This window comes from Augochlora pura, chromosome 7, assembly GCF_028453695.1.
Source record: "Augochlora pura isolate Apur16 chromosome 7, APUR_v2.2.1, whole genome shotgun sequence".
Taxonomy (NCBI): domain Eukaryota; kingdom Metazoa; phylum Arthropoda; class Insecta; order Hymenoptera; family Halictidae; genus Augochlora; species Augochlora pura.
This window is the reverse complement of record NC_135778.1, coordinates 13,469,084-13,490,814: the sequence shown is the minus strand read 5'-3', so window position 1 is coordinate 13,490,814 and position 21,731 is coordinate 13,469,084. Positions and strand designations below refer to the sequence as shown.

At 38.8% G+C, this 21,731-nt stretch overlaps 1 protein-coding gene and 2 non-coding genes across 4 annotated transcripts in view; 1 reads left to right on the top strand and 2 right to left on the bottom strand.

Annotated features, from left to right (window-relative positions):
• The window catches only part of LOC144472135 (carboxyl-terminal PDZ ligand of neuronal nitric oxide synthase protein), a 51,151-nt gene that overhangs the window by 19,648 nt on the left and 9,772 nt on the right, over positions 1–21,731 (bottom strand). Inside the window, exons 1-6 of one of the 2 annotated variants that reach the window (XM_078184903.1) lie at positions 20,047–20,174; positions 19,803–19,950; positions 10,631–10,702; positions 10,455–10,544; positions 9,365–9,426; positions 6,907–7,015 (exon numbers count right to left, since the gene is read on the bottom strand). In XM_078184903.1, coding sequence (XP_078041029.1) covers positions 6,907–7,015; positions 9,365–9,426; positions 10,455–10,544; positions 10,631–10,702; positions 19,803–19,910 — 441 coding nt within the window. In that variant the 5' untranslated portion in view covers positions 19,911–19,950; positions 20,047–20,174. Of the gene's footprint in view, positions 1–6,906; positions 7,016–9,364; positions 9,427–10,454; positions 10,545–10,630; positions 10,703–19,802; positions 19,951–20,046; positions 20,175–21,731 lie in introns of those variants that run through there. The other variant, XM_078184902.1, reaches the window with a different exon arrangement.
• Positions 3,443–3,516, top strand: Trnan-guu (transfer RNA asparagine (anticodon GUU)). The gene has a single exon. It is a non-coding gene; the product is annotated as a tRNA-Asn (tRNA).
• On the bottom strand, positions 3,877–3,950 carry Trnan-guu (transfer RNA asparagine (anticodon GUU)). The gene has a single exon. It is a non-coding gene; the product is annotated as a tRNA-Asn (tRNA).

Sequence of the window (21,731 nt, the reverse complement as noted above, 5' to 3'; positions counted from 1 at the left end):
ACGTGAGATGTTTGAGAAGTCGGAAACTTCTCCTTTTAGTTTCCAAAGTAACAGTTTAATTTTAGGCGGAACTCCTATCGAACGAACTTGCATACTTGACGAAAGGACAAGAGACTTCCGACAAGAAAGTCTCGCGCGGGCGTGGCTTAATTCATTCTAAGAATTGTATATTTTTAGCAGGAACGTATTTCGACTTGAAAGCCAAAATCACTTCGTGGCATGAACAACGACGTTTGTTTATCGAACGACAAATTATACAACCGCGAACTTCTTTGATGTACAACTTGGCCGCCGCGTGACCGTAAAGTGTACGCCCTCGCGAAGCCTAGATACACGGCGGATCAATTTTTAACCATGGATCGTAGAAATTTCTACCCCGAGGAACGCGGGTTCCCGATCGTATACTTTCGCAAACGATGACAAACGACGCTGTAAAGATGTCCGAAATATTTTCCGTTCTCTGCGTGATGAAGAGTGAGCGACGTGGCGGCAGCCTGAGGTCGTAAAGGATTTTTCAAAAAGACAGTAGAAGATGCTTTGAAAATCTACGCCTAGATAAGCGACAATTCTGTGAACGTTAATAGCAAGCTCGATAATGTGAAATATTTTTAGATAGGATAGTGAAGCCAGTTAGTTCAGACGTACTTAACTTTATATTTTTGTCGAGTAGTTTATCGAGTGATTTATCGAGTGATTTATCGAATTATTGAGATATAAATGAAATGAAGAAATAAATACAATTAAATGTGTTCTATTTACTAAATATAAAGGTAATTACGTCCAGAAAGAAACCAAAGGTATAGCAATTGGTTTCTCCACAGTAACCGGTTTCACTACCCTATAAAACGACAAATAAAATTCACAGCATTTACGTAGTTTTTATCGTGGTTTTCATTAATATGACAAGATATAAAAATCCCAAGTTCAGTTTATACAAAATAATTTGCATGGTGAAACACTGATCCGTATCAACGAAAATATATCATTGACAGAATCGTAACGGAAGCGAGAAATGTTACGGACGAGCAACAATAATTCTGTAGATTTGAAATACATATCGTCGTTCCTCAAAATATTTTAAGAGGCTAATATACCCGCTGGACGCGCTCAACAGCCCATGGCCGACAGCCTGGACCGAGGATCGTTGCTACAGAAAATATTTTTAAATGCGGCTTATTACCCATCTTCTGCAAACCGACTGTATAAGTTAAAATTAACGTCTTGACAACGCGTGACGCACAACTGCGTCAAATCGGAGCAACCTGGACGGTTACGAGTGATCCGATACTGCGTCGAATATAAACGATCCCATCTGCGTTCAACGCCGCTCTGAAACCAGTAAAATTTTCAGCTGGAGACTCGCGAAGCTCGTTTAAGTCGTTGTTTATTTGAGTCTAATGTCGCGAAAGCAAATATTCTATTACTAGACTCGCAGGTTCCCTGCGTTTATGACACGAACGGACACGAAACCATCGATACGTTCGAAGAAATTATAACAGCTGGTCAATTATTTTCGATCCATTAAAGATTAAACGAAGACATCTTACTTTTTACCAACTTTTACGTATGACCGAGCAGATTTTTATCTTGTCTATGATCCACAATTCATTACCAATTATAAAAGGTATATCAACTGTAAAAAACTACATGATATAATTGTTAATTATATTAATTTTATTTATTAATTGTTATTATATTAATTTAGTCACTTACTACGAAAGAAAATACACAATTTCACAATTTTAAAATAAGAAACGTGGAACTGGTTCTTTTAGCAAAATAAAAATTCTTTAAGTTAATTGTAAGAAATCTCATCTCTTTAAACTATTTTAATAAGTTGCAAATAATAGAAAAAAATTCTCAATATCTTCTAACGTCTTCATAGTTTTATATTTGGCGTAGTAGATTTTTTGCATTTTGTCAAACGTTCGTATTTTTGTCAAAAATGCATAACATCCGCGATCTACTTGATAATGTTCGGAAGGACGTGTTTACTGTGACATATCTGGTGGTTTCAAACATACCGCGGTTATTAAGTGAAAAAAAAATTCAACGTTTTATATTGGACCGCGCAATCAATCCATCCGAAAATGAAATGAAATCATCGATAACCGTTTAATGCCCGTGCCGTCGTAATTGCTGTCAACGTTGTTATCCCGGATTCTCGAGATATTCCGTGAGAAAAAAGGAACAAGTGTGTACGGCGCGGCGGTCCACATTCGTGATAAGACGCTCGTACGAATTTCTCGTTCCTCGCGATCGTTCTGGTTGGAAATGGCCGCGATAAAGCGGCCGGCCGTTCCGGCACATAAATTTGTAATGTCGTGTTTTCGTTTTATCGTCCTCCGCCGCCATCAGTCTGCGAAACAGGAATTCTACGGGCCGAGGAAACGAAGAATGAGGAACCGCCGGTCCATTAACTCATCTGTTCCCCGGATAAATTTTCGACGAAAGATTACCGGAATTCCTGTTTATTCTCCAGCACGTAAATACTCGGCTGACAAATTGCACGCGAGAGACGGAGGACTTCGTGCCCGCCCGCCATTTTCCCTCGTGGAAGAGGCGGTCGAAAATACTTTATCGCAGGAACGTATTAAACTTTACGCACCGAGTTTCACAATGGAGTACAATTCAGGCAGACACAGGTTGAGATATAATTTATAAACTGCTTTACGGATCCTTATTTACGTGCTGATTCTTCTATTAAATTACGTTATGGTCTGCATAATATTATGCACGAATCGCTCCGTGGAATTAATCAACTTCAACGCAGTTACTGCAGCGCCGCGCTCCACTTTTGATGCATAGAAAATATTCGCAGAAGGGAATTTAATCTTACTTCGCGCTAATTTGGCATGAAAGTCTCTGCAGATCTTCGTATTAAATAAAAATCGGCCGAGTCAAGAGGTTAATGCAGTTCTATTTTTCGTAATTAAAGTTCAAGATAGAATGGGATGTCGAGCATCCAGGCTAAACGGAGTGAAGTTCGGATAATAGAACAGTTACTTAATTACAGCGTCCAGATCTCGTCTTTATCGATATTTACAGTACACAGCTTTGTGTATGGGTTGTCTTTGATTAAGCTGATTGCGCGTCAGACGTATTTGAATAATGGAAGAATTTTGACATCGGAGAACCGGTTAATCAAAGTTCTACTGTGTTACGTTTATAGAGATTCGTAGTTTAAACACGGCGTTTGACCCGTAAATTGTTTCAAAAACGAGAAATCACTCGGTTGACAAATTGATACATTCCTTGGAAGCAAGGGTAAGTAACAGATGCGTCGAAAGGTTCCACGGAATTTCATGCGAAACCAGCACTTCGGGTTTGACACTGCGCACCTGTGTTTACAGAGATTTTATTGTGATACATAAATTACGCGGCGCCGGTATAAATGTGCCACAGAAAATTCGAGGATTCAAGACGGGAGGGACCTCCAGACGCCTCCGTGGCGCAAATGGCTAGCGCGTTCGGCTGTTAACCGAAAGGTTGGTGGTTCGAGCCCACCCGGGGGCGAAACTATTTTTTCGAAAATTTTTAATCAGCCGATAAGACACGTAGAAATTCGATTCACTGATGAAAACTATAAAAACTACAGCTTTTATACAAAAAAAAATGAAGATTATTCAAACTTCTTTCAATAAAATTCTATTCTTTTGAGATCATGTGCTTGTTAAAAAAAAATATTAGGAGTCTCAAATCGAAAATGAAACAGTTTAAGATTTATTAATTTTTTGTCCCGAGATCCCCCATGCGATAGCAACACTGTGAAACGTTACGATTAACATCCGAACGTCGAAATCGCAGATTTCTAGAACGGATAAAATCGGTTTCTGTTTCGTTCACTTTCTGGAAAAATGTTCGCAAAAATAAATTCGCCCCCGGGTGGGCTCGAACCACCAACCTTTCGGTTAACAGCCGAACGCGCTAGCCGTTTGCGCCACGGAGGCGACTGTGATCACTGTCATTTATACTCTGAAAAGATTTTTAAATCGCTTATCAACGCACTGCTGTGCTGTTTATGTTAATTTATAATCGCCACACTTGCGAGCTATTATCAAATGTTCTTACTCTTCTTGTTTCTTTCAGCGCTCCACGTCACAAACAACTAGAGGTCGTTGAAACTGTTTGACTTGATTGATAAGTCATACTTTTGCGTATTCGTTTTAATAAAATAATTTTCTGTGATTATTGTAAAGTTTCCAAATATTAATGATTTTATGTGTATTTTCTTCGGCGGATTTTGATAGAAATATTCGTCATGGGTGTATGATGATGATACTCTTGATTTCCGTCTCATATGTTAGATAATATGAACTGTTGAGTTGTTCTGTCTTTATCGCAAACTGTATTTTTATAAAGTTTTATAGATACTATATACGTGGAGGTTGATGTTATAGTGGCATTAGTTACCTACATTTATAGTTAAGTTGATTTATAGTTTCTGAATTTTATAGTTAAGTGAATTTATAACCGAGGTAATCATATATATTCCACTCGTCTTTATTACATCTTGGCATGTGCGGATTAAAATACAACACTTGCGTCAAAATGTTCCAAAATGTGACTATGATTTACATACTTTCAAATAAAATCCAATTCGACTGAAAAAAGAAAGTATAGCTAAAGTTATCATTCCAAAGTCTTTTACGAAACTATTTTAAAGGAATACACGCATACAAGGGTTAAATGTTACACAATAATGAAAACAAGAATTCTACCGAGTTAAAAGAAAAATTGTTCACAGAAAAATCAACGTGAACCTTTCCGTTGAAATTCCTCCTCCGACGCAACCAAAAAGAACATAAGATCTATTCTAATCGCGAGATCCACCTCGTGCACGGTAGATGTTTAAAACAACCTGTCGCGTATCAGTTTTTATTCGCAACTCAGCTGCGAAAAAGAGTTACATTTCACGGGGCCGGACATAATATGACTCGTAAAAGAGTCTCCGGAATTCGGTAACAAAATTCGCGCGGCTAGACAGTTGCGTAACCTTGTATTTTCAACCAAAGAATCACTTTTCCGAAAGTCCCCGTGTGTTTCCAAACTAAATAGTATCGTGGCCGCCGTTCCGGGGTCCGGCCGCACGGGGCAGCCTCATTGTGTACACAAATCGCGTGGCTGGGACCACGGACACGGGAAATCGCTCTTTTTTTTTTCTTCGGGGTTCCCTTTCGGACCAACTTCGTCGAAGGTAGTCACACTATACGGGCTATTTTAACAACCTCCTGCTTGCCGGTGCCATAATGTGGCCGCCATTGCTGACTCTGTGTGCGACCTGGGCTTTCAACGTTCTAACGTAATCATTTTTGCTGACAACACTTTTCTACAACGTAAGACTAGTACCCGGAAACGGTAAAAATTCGTCAAAATCGTAACAGTTAATCATTCATAGATTGCACATTTTTATGTAGAATGTTCTAAATCAATTTTTCGGAACAGAAATTATACAAAAATTAAACATTTCTTTTAATTGATTTATCTATAACTGTTATGGCGTCATGAGTAGATTGTGCATCTTTGTGTAAAATAAAAATTGTTTTTATTAGCTGTTAGATGCAGTAACCCTGTTATATTTTTTACTAAAACTTCACTTTTCCATGTTTTTAATATCGTACACACTAGGTACGAACAAAATACAATAGATCATTCACCGAGAACTAGATTAACACATCTTCTTACACTGTTTATATGAAGTTCATTGAAACCCCAATATACCACCTATATTTGCGAAAATTATAGTACTATTTAGTTAAGGGTTAGTAAGTCAAGAATAGCGTTAAATAACGCAAAATAACTAGTTCATGACTCACAAGTTATCAAAATTACAAAGCGATAAAATCTCAAAGCGTACAAGGATCGCCGTAATCTAACTTATTGTATGGTACCTAGAAGAATTTCTACGTGTGTTCTACTATTCCTAGAAACTAGGAATAAAATTTTAGACGACAATTACCGAAGGTGACCGGTCAACGTCGTAGATGCTGGTCGTCGAGTAAACGCGGAGCACGCGCTCGAAATCGAGAAATAGGGGGGATGCCATCGTGACAGAAAAGTGGATACAAGCAAAAATGAGTAAGAGTTGTACGTGTGGCGGAAAGGAGAAAGGGACACGTGGTTATTTATAGGGTTACAATAGCGGGAGTTGATAAAATGCCAGACGACAGACCGGGCTACGTGAATTACTGTGGGTGTACACGTACGCACGTGCGCGACATAATATTACTGCTTAATAACCGCACAGAACCGCGACGAAATAGAATTAAGCCGCCGCTACTGCCCTGTACTTTAAAGAGCTTTTCTTACATCCGGTCGAAAATGCGCAGTAGTAGCAGTTTCGTTCAACTCACGTTGAAATTTTGTAGAAAAGGTTTTTTAGAGAACTTGTAGCAAATTCGTAGGGTATACTGTGGAGTATAAATACTGAGTAGAGAATAAATCCGTTCAAGTATCTCTGTACACTCCTTCTGTACCATAGAATAAAATTATTGTTTTTTTTTACTGAATTTACTGAATATCATTGATCTTGTATTCTACATAGAGACCTGCATTCATTTTATTTCCTTTTGTACGAAACGTTAAATCAAATTGAATACCAACCACTTTCGTTAATATAACAAAGATTCTATTGTACTTATAAACCAACGAGTCTCTCTACTTGTCTTAGAGAAATAATACAATAAATGCAGCAGAACTCGACGAAAATAACTTTAAAGCAGCGTTAAGAACGTACAAGGGATAAACAATCTCATGGAGATTTACCCTATCCATGATTTACAAAATGAAAACTAATTAGTTCGAGCAGACAAAAGAAATGAAGAAACCAAGTTGCAAACAAGGAGCACGGTAGCTTGAAATTTGATGATTCCGAGTGTACTTTCACGTTGCACGAGTTGCACTTACCTTTTTGCTAGATTTGAAGACGTTACACTTGAAGGTGTTGCTGCTTCCGTCGCGAGCAATATAGCTAAAAATTTTCAAATCGTGGCTATCATGGGAGACGTAGAATATCCTGGAACAATCAAGCAGAAGAGAAAATCAACTGTAACCAATCTCGGGCATGTTTAAAAATCGCTTACATCTACCGATTCGAATCCGGCCATCGTTCCGCGTTCAACGACTTTCGCTATTAGCGCGTTGATGATTTCCCTATGTGTGCTAGCATGAGATCGTGTTTTTTCGGCCGGTGATCGCGGAATGCATCGTCGCGGTGGAATCAAACGTGCGAGGGATTATAAATCACCGACGACGACGACGGCGGCGGCGGCGGCGGATGAAACTGGCACAGCGGATCCCGGTGATTGTGACAAATGCGCGGAACTATTCGAACGGTCAGTGTATAACGACGTTAAGTCCTAAACGATATCGTTGACGTTCTGCGTACGCCGGAGATTGAGTTAACACTCGATCGGCACATCAACGCATGAACGGGCCTCTGTGATATTTTTGGCCGGGAGCAAAACCGATAGACGGAACCCAGGAAATTGGCGATTGCGTTGCCTCCTGGCAAGGAAATAAATCGTGCACGCGAACGGAATGCCATTTTATGAAAGACATCCTGCTGAAAATTTGGAACTTACCGCCTTTTGCGGGAAATACAAACAGACGGCTGTTCAGCAGTTTCTGAAGAGTCATAGTTTCTTTACGGACAGTAAAGTTGCAGTATCAATTATAGTTGCCGATTATATTGATATTATGTATATTACATATATTGTGATTATAGTTGCCGTAAAAAACTGTAAACGAGTCGTGAGACTCGAATAATCGTATCTCCTCTTCCCAAATTGTCCATTTCTGTTTACAAGCTGAAGGACAATAAGGAAAAATTTACTGTACATATAAGACGATAATTTGTTATCAGTTTTCAAAATTCACGTTTATTATAACATATTCGAGGAAACTGAATTTTACTAGTGTGTTCCGAATGCAAAAAAGCTCGTATAACATCCACCGTGAAAAATTGTAGTTTTCTAGTTTTATTAATTGAACTATTTTCATTTCATAGGTATTTTTCTCGTCGATGTTCGGCACTTAACGTTACTATGTTATTCAAAAATAAAAGTTGCGTCTATACGAGAGATCATTATACCTCGAGCGGAACAAGAGAAAACGAGAGGAAACTATCCTTCAAAAGAGGTGGAGAGATTCTTGAAAGGGAAGTGGCTAAGTGCTTTTTCCGTGAGCATTTGTTCCTTGAATTCACAGCGGAATAGTGTGTTTATCGGAAACGATGATGAGTGCAAAAATATAGATGATGTACGAACAAATACTTGCGTTTCATCTCACAAATCGTTCTTCCGATTTCCTACGCTTAACGCAGAAAGTTTGCTGGCCTGAATTATAATTGAACCGCAAGACTGCAAATTTATGCGAATCTAAACTTTCGTACCGCAGCAAACATAGAACCTTATTAAACCATGGAGGTCTGAAATTTTATAACCGCGTAAAGATTTGAAGAATAAATATATATCGCAAATAATTACAGCGTTATGATTTTTTCCTTATCTCGATTGCTTCGTTCCGTAACACGTGGATAGGAGAAAGTGATCGAATCGCAGCTTGGATTGAACCTCCACTATTACGGAAGTGCGTTCGCGATGAAATTGTCCGATTGCAACGAAATTGACGTGATTTAACATTCTTTGATCACCGAGTTATCGCGATTCCGGCGTAGCCGCAATTTCTTTATTACGTCTAAGAGAGACCATGGCCGAAAGTAACGTTATAAATAATTTAAAATCCATTAAAGCCATTATTAGAAATTTTGTATATATTATGCAAAGCTACTGTTCCAACGTATACATTGTTATTTTAAGAAACACATAATTGACATATATGCTAACCAAAATGACTTTTCGATACCTCTAAAGTAACCTAGCCTTAAAGACTTAACATTAAGATTAATAACTGGTGTCTCTATTGTTAAATATCGAAATCAAACGTGATAATCTGTTGTAATTACCATTCTAATTACTTTCTATCATTTGCTCATATGAGTTTTCCCGTTTATAAATAAATAAATGAATATTACGTTACTGTGGACTCCATGCCGTAGCTTAACCCATTCTCCACTTTTTATTAATAACTCCGACGTTGCTCATCGCAAATTCAAAATTTCATACTTAAATAACATCGAATAACTACATAACATTTTGATGTTAAACTTTTTATTTTGAACGTGATGGTTCGTGCGTAATCGTAATCCAAAGTGAAGTTGTTACTTTCGATCACGGCCTACCCTGCTAGGTTTACGTACGATTGGCACTCGCGGATAAAGTGGCTGCGGCAACTCGTTTCGCGCAAAAACCACGGGAAAGATCGTTCGCCTTGGGATCGAGCAGCGCAGACTCGATCATCTTACCTGTATATGGGATGGTGCATCAGGTATATCTTATTCTCGTCCATCCACTGTTGCTGCTTCTTCTGCGGGAACATAGGACAAATAACGATTCATTAGTCCGGGACGAGGTTGGTTCGCTCGCGTGTTATGCCGGCGAAATGCACTGTACATTTTAAAGGGCAATTAGCAGACAAGCGACGCGACCGTTTGTTAATAACAACATACAACTTGTCCAACCAGAAAACTCTCTGTATAGTTTCACCAGCGGATCGTTCGAGTTTTGTACGAGCCGTGTCCGAAGATAGTGTAATACCGTAGACGCAGTGAATTTGCATAAATGCTATTTACAATGGCGGAGATATATTTACAACAATTTACTTCTAAGAATTGTAGACTCTGATGTATGTATATATCTCTGGTAGGACTTTTTCTTATTTCGAGAAAAAGGGATCTTGGCAGATATATCGTTCCACTCTGTTCATTTTGTAGCGGACAACTACTTAGTACGCTGCGACTATACACAGTATAATGTAAATAATTTTTGCAAAGAATGATATTTCCTAATTTTGAATTAAGTGTATGAGTATATTGTTTTCGATTTATTAAAGCTATTAAAGATAAATTATTTCGGTTGATTTCTATCGCTTGCAGCTGCTGCAGAATATTTGTATTCCGCATTTAAATTCGCAACTTGTTCGTCCATTTTAAACTTGCAGCATTAGTTTAGACACGCATGGTGTATCTAGTCTGTTCGAAATATTACGAATGCGGCAAGTATCGATTATTCGTCATAGAAAAACAAGAACAAAGCGCAATGCGAAAACGATCACTATTTATTCCTATTTATGTTCGATACCGCTTCTTTGCTTTCTGTGACTCGCCGATCACGTTCGGCGAACCGCAGGAAATCCTTCGAAGTGCCAAAATTGGATCGTTAGCTATTTTATAGAACGCCTGTCGGTTCCACGGATGACAAATTCAAAAGGAATCGCGACGAACGTGTCGCGGTGACAAACGCGGAGCAGAAATTCCGAAGCAATTACGGGCCGGGCGCGGGAGACGCAAGAAACGGGTAAGATAACAACGGAGAATAGACGACGAAAGGTTTTACCTTCTTCTTCCGAAGAGTGACTTTCAGACCGTCCACCGATACCTCTAGCGTCACTTTCTTCTTTTTGATCCCTTTGGCCTTGAACTCGTACTGCGGACAAAACAAGACCGACGTTAACGACATTAACTGCCATCCAACCAGCTCCCCGCGGTTAATTAGAGATTATGCGAACTCACGCGGATTCTTCGCATCGCCGCCACGATCTCCACTCGGCTGGTCGGTCGAGGAACCTCCATAGAGCCGATGAACTACAGGGAAAAAGAGAATTAAAGGGTCTTCTTGCTTCGTTTGCATAGGCGGCCCGCCAGACCGTGAGTCATTCGAGCATTGCCGGCCGCGGAGTAATTTTCTTAATTGCTTTAGCGATTTATTACACTGATTCGCGGTGGCGCGCGGCTGCACGTCAATCATCATGAAATTCTTTCGAAGGGAACACCAACTGCGAATGCTTTCCTTCAAATATCATTTACCCCTTTGCAACTCAACTGGAACGTATTCATCCCGAGTAATTAACAGTTTAAGTATTAGGTTGTTGCAAGTTAAATGGCCGTTTTAGAATTTTTAAGTTCAACATTGATTTAACGAACTTAATTAACATTCCTGTAATCAAAATAGTCTTTTACGTCTTCAATAGACGCGATATCAAAAAATCAGAAGAACGAGAAGCTTCGAGGCTCATTAAATGCAGCTTTTACATCCGCTTCTCTTCCAAATAGTTTACCAGACATGAAATGATCGAGATACTTGTGAATATACTAGTCTGCGGGTGAAAGATACAAAGAGAGTGAGGAAGAGAATTATAATCTAAATTTAAAAAAAAAAGAAGTATGAATTTTGAAAAGTAGCTATTTCAATTGCAACAACCTATCAAAATATTTGGAATCATTACTTCATTCAAGTAAAATATCATATAAAATTAAATCGATACAAAATAAAAATTTTCATTTTAAATGTGCGGTAATTATCAGCAAATTTTGTTATATAACCCCTTTAGTGATAGAGCACATACGAGTGCAAATGGTTTGATATCGGAACATTAAGTTTGCTGACCTGTAAAACTGACCAGTGTGTGTTGTATCGTTCAATCATTTCCGATGCAAACGTGTTAGTATGTTAATAATGTTCTCTTCATTTTCAGATTGCAATTCGTGCGCTTTATTATATTATTTATTTCATTAGTGTAACGATGTGATGAGAAAAGTAAGAGTCAGTAAAACGAAGATGTTACTTTCGGTGTTTCATAGTGCAGATTTTATATATTTGTGACAAAACTGATGAGACGAAATACATAATTATAGAGACATTGGAGGATTTAAGGGTATTGCTACATTATGTTCAACTTATTAGAATGATCAAAAGAAGAAAATCATATTCATCTAATTTATGTCTCAGAATTAAGTTTGGCGGCTTTACTGTGTTATAATTATATATATTGCGTCGACTGTTAAATAATATTTCCTTCTCTAAATGTTTAACTTTCCCTCATGCGATGAAACATGCGCTTGGCTTGTTTATTACATTTCCCACTTTATTACTATATTAATTTGTCGAGGAGAGAGAAAATTGGAAGAACGAGGAACGAATGGCGACCAATCAGCACTGCAACGGTGGCGAATTGAATGCACTCGTCAGCAGTGGATTCTACTGTGGCTGAGTTTAGAAAACAAACTCGGAAATCTGGGATCGTTCGTGGAACGCTTGTCGCGAATCACACGTGGAATACTGCCCTGCCACGGTGTGCGATTCTTGCTGCGTATCTATTCTGAACGCGCAGGTGTACACCGTTTCCGATTCGTGATCGTTCCATAGCCAGAAATGAAACATATACTATATGTACTATGTAGGCGCGTACGTGTGTATAACCCCCAGCGAGCAGAACCGATTGCAAGACGGCGCCGAAGACCGCGGATCGCGCGTTTCTTCTCACTGTTTCGAATGCCAAAACAGATCTTGACTGGCACGTCGAAACTTTCGAACGTCTCGTTGCAGGAGATCGAGAACGGATAACCGGAAATAGGTCCGCTAATGCAACGACGCGTTTCATATTGAGTGATCGATTTATAGTTCCGAATCGTTCTACTCTATCGGGATTGAAATGGATTTCGACAGGGCCTGAGACGAACGTCCTAATTTCGGATCATTTGGAAAAAGATTTCTAGATGTTGCAAATAATTAAAAACTGTTGACAATAGATCAGAAATGTTGCAAAATTGTATATTTTAATTCACTTAATTTTGAAACTGTCTCTCCCAACATATGTGATCAAGAGTTATCGCAAAGAAGTATTGGACTCGTACAAGAATTCATGATCAAACAATACAGAAACTTGAAAAAATTCTCTTGCAAAATGTGACTAAGAGGTAAAAGACCGATATTTTATATGCAGCGACCTAATATTTAATTGTTCAAGAGATAACATTCGATATAAAGTTAGTATCAATTCTTTATAGTCTGAATCATTTTAACTCGAAATGAAAAACAGTTTTAGACTCATGCAACGATTACACTTTGCACAATTTTTATGCATGTGAACAAATTTGACAATATTAGAATCATTTTGAAACGTAATATAACATTTTCAGCGACGTCATACTAGACTGCGGAAGGTTAATACTGTACAGTCCATCCTATCCGCATTAAGAAAGAAATCCGCAGCGTACAACGTTCGAAGTCATTAAGTACGCTTTTTCGGTATTCTCGTTTACGGTACACGCTCGCGTTTATGTTTCCCAAAGCCTTTCGGAAGACCAGAAACTTAAGAGGCGAGTCGTACAACATGTGTAGCTGTCTTTCCAAGAAGCTATTTCTGTCACGGACAAGATTAAAGGTTCCGCAGAAAAAAAGAATTCATGTGATCGGCGTGAAATTATAGAAAAATGTCGAAACGAAAATAATCGATCGCGGGACGGTAGGGGCGGGGTAGTATCCCCAGTCTATACGCGCAGAGCAATGAAAACAAATGGATCGCGTGCGAATATTGAACACCGCGCTACGATCCGTATTTAGAATTTCCCCATTGAAACGATGACCTGGCCACGTGTTCGACCGACTGGGTGCACACGTGGTGATCTCCCACGCACAAACGCGCGGGGACCAAGCACGCGCGCACACATGGGTGCGCGCCGCACGCACGACGGCAGACTCGCGCGGGGCAAAGGTGCGATGATCGAATTTCTCGGATAATTCGCGATCGATACCACCGTAAAGCACGCGTACGACTTTTTAAACGGGACATGGAATCGACGAGTTTTTACCATGATGTAATTGCCGCATGAAAATATTATACTTGCATTGCGACTGGTCCCTACTATGTAACGTTTATTAGTTATGCCTCGCGGCGAGTCCTACACGCGTTGCTACACGACCTTTCGGTGCTATAAAATATTTACGATCGCTCGTAATAACGCTCAATTTATGCCTCTTCTTTATCATAGTTTTGAACGGAGTGCAAACTGCTGGCGTAAAAACTCGAGCACTTGGACCTATGGGACTGTGAACTTTACGACGCGTTACCGTGATTGCGCGAATAGTTTTTCTATTAAGGACCATCATAAAACATTGTTCTATCGCTGTGAAACTCTTGAAGGTTCTTTAGTAAGTATAAAAGATAAAGATTAACTAAAATTTAATTCGATAGCATATATGCTCATAATCAAAATTTATTAGAATAAGGATTTTTTAAAATTTTGTCATAGGGAAAATAAACCGGTTTAAACAAAGCTAATAGAATATGATTTCCGCATAGTTAACTGTGTAATTACTTCTACGTTAATCGTCACAATTAACTTTTAGGCACATCGCTGGATATTGCAAATTAAAATTTATTATAACAAACGTCTTCTTCATCCATTAAGGAAAACAGGAATTAAATCTAAATTAACTTCTCCTTGGAATAATTTTTATTACTGAAACAGAGCATGATCACATTCCATATGTTTCCAAGATGAAACTTTGTGTGGCATTTACGATTTGCAAATCTCCCTCTGCGACAACACTGAGTTGATACTACAAAGCAAGTATATAAATGAAGAATTGTTTTGAGCTCGGAAACCTCGTTTCAAGAAAATCCTATGCGCCAGTACTGAAATACAAGATGAATACGATCGAAGCGCGACCAAGTCAGTAGCCGGACACTTGACCGCTTGAAAGAAAAGCGACGTCAACATGCTCTCTGCCAAGAGGAATCATCCGTAGCTAAAATTATTGTGACTTTACTGGGCCGAAAAATGTCTGCCGTGAAGTGGAACGAATGGAAAATCTACAACGACTTGTAAGTTCAACTGTGTATGAATAACCATTTTTAACTTCTCATTAGCCAATCAATATAGTATCTAATGACAAGACTAGCAGGTCTTCTCATACACAAAACCATCATTAATTATACCCATAGCTCATTGTAAATAAACAATCACGTAGAGTTCTTTTATTATACAATTCTTTTATTTAGTTCTTTTATTATTTAATTAAAAAACAAATGTGTCTCGCACAGAAATTTATTAATTACAAACAAGTGTGAATTATCGTACCTCTGAAATAAATCGTATTGTTAATGTAATTTCAACCATCTATACATGATTTACGAATTCGTTAAACTAGAAGTAGTACAGCAACGATTAAAAACAATTGTCTGCACGGTTAGCTGAAACCGAAGATAATATCAACAGGAAAAATAAGAGAAAGAAAAAGAACAATCTGTCCATGTGAACAGACAGTGGAGAGTAGGTAATCCGGGGTAAGCGTGGGAGGAGAGCCGAAAGTCAACGAGAAACCTGCCGGCGTCAACTGCGAATAGGCGAACCGTTTTGCTCGCGAAGTGACCGCTTTACGAGCTTAGACGGCGTCCGCACAAAAGCTTTAACCTTTCCGAGAAACGAACACCTCAGAAATAAACACGTGCGCGATGACGCCACGGCTATCCAGCGTGCCGGCATCGGCCAAAAATATCTTCGCTGTCGTTGTCGCGATTGTTGCATCGTCACGCGTCCATCGATCGAACACCTACACTCGTCTTATCACCACCGTCGACTGTACAGGTCGATTCACGTGATAAGACAGACTTGGACTGGGGGCTTTGGGTCCGTCTTGACCCCAGAGATGCTATTGGTTTCTGGCAATTAATTTTAATTTTTACATGCTTTCCTAATACATATAAAAAAATTAATAAGTCTAGAAAGAGTATCTTCGAAAATATGTTGATAAAAATAAAATTATAAACTTAAATAAAATTGTAAACGTTCCTCAGCATATTCTTGTAAAAGTTAATATTTCCCATGTTTCCTTTTGCTAGACACGGGAGGGGTGACAAAAGAAATATGCTTTGAAAAATTTTAAGTCAATTTAATAAGAATATTATGGTGATTCTAAAGAGCGTTGCTTTGCTGAGATTACCAATTCGTTGTTTATTCATACGTACAACTTTAAACACGTTTTTCTCGAAAGTTTTCCATCCAATGTAGAACATGGTTAAAGTTTGCATATTTACACGAGACTAACCCACTTAAAGAATGTAAACCGGTTATATAAGACAATTAAGAAAATTGGAAAATGCATGATTTTCGAAAGAACGACCTGAAAAAGAAATTTACGTGTCTCATGAACCATTGCCGTGGTCTATCGATATCCGTCCATATCGATTAGATTTCAGCTGAAATTCGTTCGCAAACCACAAAGATGCCCTACAAGGTTCTATTCTGATACGGGGTGGCTCAAGTGTCCACATCCATTCTATTGAAATTAATTCGAGAAGCACACAAATTTCCTGTCCACCTATCGTGATTTATTAGTAACAATTAAATCAGAATTGTCTGCACCGCGACCACCATTAGAAATGAGATATAATCATCTATTCCGTGAACCGACCACTATTGATACACGGATCCTTTCAACAAACGGATCAGCTACTTCCGCGATGCAGTGATACGTTTCCGTTTCCCAGAAACACTCGCGATTTTATGCGGCTATTCGGCCAGCTCGAATTGTGCAGTAAATTGTAGAGAAATGTTTCATGAAAGTGGACCCTATAAACGAGACCAAAGGAGAGGTAACGGAACCGAAATACATACCTTGAAGAGCTGCACCGAACCGAGAAAGTAAATACGTACTGCAACGATATGAAATTTCAGATGAAATCAACCTTTGCACACTTCGCGTACAATAACTAGTCGCCCAGGTAGGCGCCGTTGTATTCTCACGTACATTCTGAAACGTGTACCGTTTTTGGTACACGCTGAAGTCCATTTCTACACCGAATGATTTTTCTTTCGATACTACATTTTTTATTAATCTTGTGCTTTCTTTGTCGCTGTAGCAAGCAAACGATTTTATAAACATTCAATCCTTTGGGGATGAGGATTTTTGAAAGCATCAGGAATATATTATTCACAGAATTAGATTATATATGAGAAATTTAAATAATAAAACACCAAAGACAAATTCACGATATTGAAACAGAAAGAAATAGCAAAATTTCGCAAATATAATAAACCTTCTATTGATCATTTTTATTGCGAAATAACTTTATTTATCTACTATATCACGCAAATTACTTTTCAAACATTTCAGAATATCAAAGATGACGATATTGAAACCGTAAAAAGTACGCAGACTCCTTAAATATATTATTAAAACTTATAGCGTGCACCATGTTAGGTGTACGCGATGTGATAATAACAATTCGTCAAATGAAGTTTGTCGAGGAACACGTTAAGCAGATTCATCGGAATAATTAAGAATCATTGCCTTGAACGTTCGATGAATAACCAAACGATGAACCACGCGATATTGCCATTGTTTTCTACGCTACGATCTTCGAATGTAAACCAGAAATCCGGCTAGTGGAGGTATGTGTTATGGTTTCCATTCTGTTTTCAACGTTCTACAGCGGCTACTTACGAAACAACTATCCGGAGCTCGTAACACCATCATCGGCGCTACTCGGAAGAGATCTTCCAGAAATCGCGATCCCTCGACATCCGCGAACCCGGTTTCTAAGTCCTCGAAACGCGTTTTCTAGGAAGAGTCGCGAAACGGAAAGAGCGTTCACTCGTGACCAGCCGGGTCTTTGTTTTCTTAACGGACGCGCATAATTGGAATGGTGTCCTGACTGCCTTCCACAGCGAAACTTGTAACCGTAGCCAGTGAGTAATCCTGGAATTTCATTCAGTGTGTTGGACAAAACGGTCGACAGCGACTAATGTGACAGGAGAGAGAGAGAGAGAGAGAGAGATGCGAGTAGATGAAGAAGGGTACAACTCAGCCAAGGTTAGAACCTAAAACTTTGTAACACGTCGATCAGTTTCTCATGGGAATTAGATAAAATCGAAGCAATTTATTTAATGAAGGAAAACCTGAAATTTACACTATTTACAATTTTATCAAATTGAGAATTGTGTAAAGATAGTTTCGATGTCTTTAAATGAAGGCTTTCTTCACATCATCTTCTTTAATAAAGGAATCAAAGAAATTTATGTAACGAAACAGGAACTAAAAAATATTTGTGTCATTAACAATTTTAAAAAGATTGTATAAGACAATATTTGATAAAACAAGCTTCGCGATCTATAAATGAAAGCACTCTTTAAATCATCTTTTTGAATGGAAATATGTAACATCCTGATGACAAGACGATCTTATCGATTTGTTATACGTTGACCTTCGGCTGAACTTTAGGTGACCTGTACGACATGGATGATATGTTATTCGTCCAACTTAGATACTGGTAAGGACTTTTCAGATAGGTCATCGTTTCAGAAAGATTAATACTCAGAGGTCGAATAAAGGTTAATATGTTTACAAGGATAGATTTACATCTTCTTCGGTTATAATATTGTAGAAATTTTTAGAAACGAATTTTCATTATTATTATATTAGACGATTTTAAATTCTAATTTTAGACAATTCACCCTACAAAGATATATGAAACTCCCAGCTTCTACGTATACATTCCCTAAAACTAATTTTGTAAAAATTAGTTGGTTAGTTTAATTTTAGCTAGTTAGTTTAATAAAAAAAATTGTGTTATAATGCAATTGAAAATGAAGAGAGTGCTCCGATGTTCTCGAAAAAAGTTAATGTTTCCAAGTTTTATTTTAGATTATCCATTATCTACGAAATTCTTAAGATTTCCGGTAAAGAGTTTATTAACGGTTGAAAACCTGTCTCAGATATTCAATACCACAGGAAAACTCATTTCCATCGAAACCACAGAGCCCAGCAACGACGAAAATATTTAGGTAACTTATTTCCGATGAAATATCGTTCCAGCATTCCTGAAAAGGTCATGCGGTCCTGTCGCGAAGATCTCCTAGCCCTGTCCTAATTAAAGCGTACGTAAATATAGTAACTCCAGAAAGTATTCGTACACTTTTAAAACGGTATAAAAATGGATTAAATTTATATGTATAATTGAAATCATTTGAATTTTTTCAGAGACGTTAAACAGTTTAAATAATCCATGTTTCTTAATCTTTTTCTCTGAGCTTGTAACAAAATGTAAAATTTTCCGCTGTACTTATTAAATAGACAAGGAATTACTTAAATACGAAACAATTTGTCTGCTGCACGATGCAGTATGTGTCTGCTGTGCAAAGAAAAAGTATTTTACATAAAATCATGTGCTTTCTTTACACACGGGTTGACATAATTCTTTGTTCTCCGTACCGAAGTAGTTACTTGTCTGGTATATCGATTACTTTCGAACATAATTTATATACATATATTCAAGTGGCTCTTCTGATTACAGTTTAAGCGTGTTTAATCTTTCTAGAAGCATTTCCATGAAGATAATTGTCTGCTGAAGAGTTAACGTTAAATCATCGTCGTATTCAGACTTTTTATTTCATGATTATATAAATTATAGAAATGTATAGATAACGGAGGGATAACACAGTTAAGTGATAGTAAATATCGAGCGAAAGCTAAATGGTATTATTACTTTTTAAAGAACACACACCAGTCACTTTAAGCAGGGAACAATTTACCCGTACCATTATCTAAAATCTATGCCATTCTAGTGTGTAAGTGCACTATATACTTCGAAATGCTATTATTTGCCCAACGAATGTCTCACTGTCGACGACTTAAGACTGTAATCTACTTGGGGATTCGAAACAGAGAATCCGATGTCCATCAACCTCCAAGTAACCCTTCCTAACGCAGACTGCGGATCTTCTCTTAATAGTAATAAATTAGAGTAACATGAACGAAATAGAGTAACATTAATAGGTTCAGCATACTGACTGAATAGATCTGATTTAGAAAGAAGTTGCTCTAGTTTTATAAAAACTACATAAAAATCCACAGTCTGCGAGTCACGTTTTCGACAACCCTGAAGTGGTTAAGGCGGATTACCTTGGCGTGGAAGACAATCCCACGGTGGAATGCCTCCTCGCTGTGCAGCGGTATCCTGGTGTCGTACTCGTCATTGTGTACGAGATTGTATTGCTTCTTAGAGGGCATGCTTGGCCCAGCTTCATCCGATTGTGCTCGTCCAGTCTCGCTGAAACATTAGGTGGTGTATTAGCGTCCGACATCATCGTTTCCATCCTCGTAAAACTTTTAGCAAAAACAAACGGAACATCTATACAGTCATTACCGGCACCGCCGCCACTCCTTGCCTCCGTAAAACGTCTAAAATTAAGCCGGAACCCCATTGCTCTCGCTAGGTGTTCTCCATTGTTCCCACGTCCCGTAGCCCGTAGATATTTCGAACGCTGTGTAAAAACAGCTAATTTCCAGAGGTCGTTGCTTATACAGTAGGACGCACGACCATCGGGCTTCCCCTATTTCGATCGCCAACTCTTTAACGATCCTTTGTTCCCTTCGACACTTCGATCACGCGGATCGATTTTAATTAGATAAGGGACTATCTGATGATTGAAACTCTTCCCACTCGAATCTTCGAGATAAAGCACCGCCGAGACTCGTATCTTTTAATGCAACTTCCATGAAACGTGTTTATACCTGATGGATCAGTAGTCATCTTTTCTTTTTAGAACAGATCAGGCGAGTCGGATGAACTCTAAACTTACTGAGTACTAAACGTGCCTTCCAAAGTGTCTCTATAATTATAATAGTTCTAACATAAGTAATGTATGTATACTATTACGTATTATACAAAACGTAAAATATGTAATATTACATAAATATAGTATGTATACTATTATATATACTATGATCTGTGAACAGTTTTCTGATAGCTTTGAAATCCTATGCTTCTAGAAGTCCTGTTCTTTATTGGCAAACTACTGAATCATGTTCTGTTTTAACACCCCTACCAGTTAACTTAGAAGTCTTAGGATTTATAATCACCCGAGAACCAACAAGATTTAAAAAAAGAACTCGGCACGTCTCGTCGAGGTTCCTCTACCTAGGGTAAACTATTTCAGCCGGTACACTGGTCTTGGAGCAGCGACACTGTTCAGTATCATCGAAAAACGGCTAAATCCTCAGGAAAACGGCACCCCGCCGCGTCGCGACGTATCCTGCGTATCTTCCGCGGGTTATCGGGCTATTTGCTCTCTGAAAATAGGCACGGCCCCTATTTAAGGCCGGAGGAGAACCTGACGCAGGCTGGATACCTAGGAGCACGTGCTCGCAAGTGGTATCGCGCGGCTTCAAGGTCGGGTTCGACCTATACGACGCGCAGCCCGTAGCTGACGCATGGCCTGACGTTTCTGATCCCCGAGCCCGTAGGTGCACCGCCGAACAAAAAGGCTTGCACAGGCCGAAGATAGCATCGAGGCCGAGAATAAGTGCCGATTTCCTGTGGCCGTTTGAAGCATCGCCGTGCCCTCCGTGTGTCTGATTGGACGAGCCTCATTCATGGGAATCGGCCGCCAGGTGGCTGGTACGGGTGAGAGCACCTTCGAACGTCGAGGATCTCGTTACAATAACCCTGATTGCCTCCATTATACCCAGATTCCTGGCAAGAATTTAACTACTGAGAGAACGTATTCGGAGCATCTTTGAATCTGGACGCTGCGCGTAGATCTCCAACTATCTTCATCGGTTGTACGCCCCATTACAAGGGGGAATGTACAAGGGAGAACATCGAGGTAGAACCTTGATAAGGTGAGTGGCTGTCCAGTTAGTATTTAAGCCGGATTATTACGTGTAATACTTTGCGGAAAATACGAGGATATGCCCACTGAATGAAGAAAATGATATCTGCAAGACTTTTGCGATTGTACAATAGAATTACGGCAGTAATTTTAATGTGATAAGGGGATGAAGAGGATTACTTTATTATATATAATACAGGAAATGTTCATTTAATGA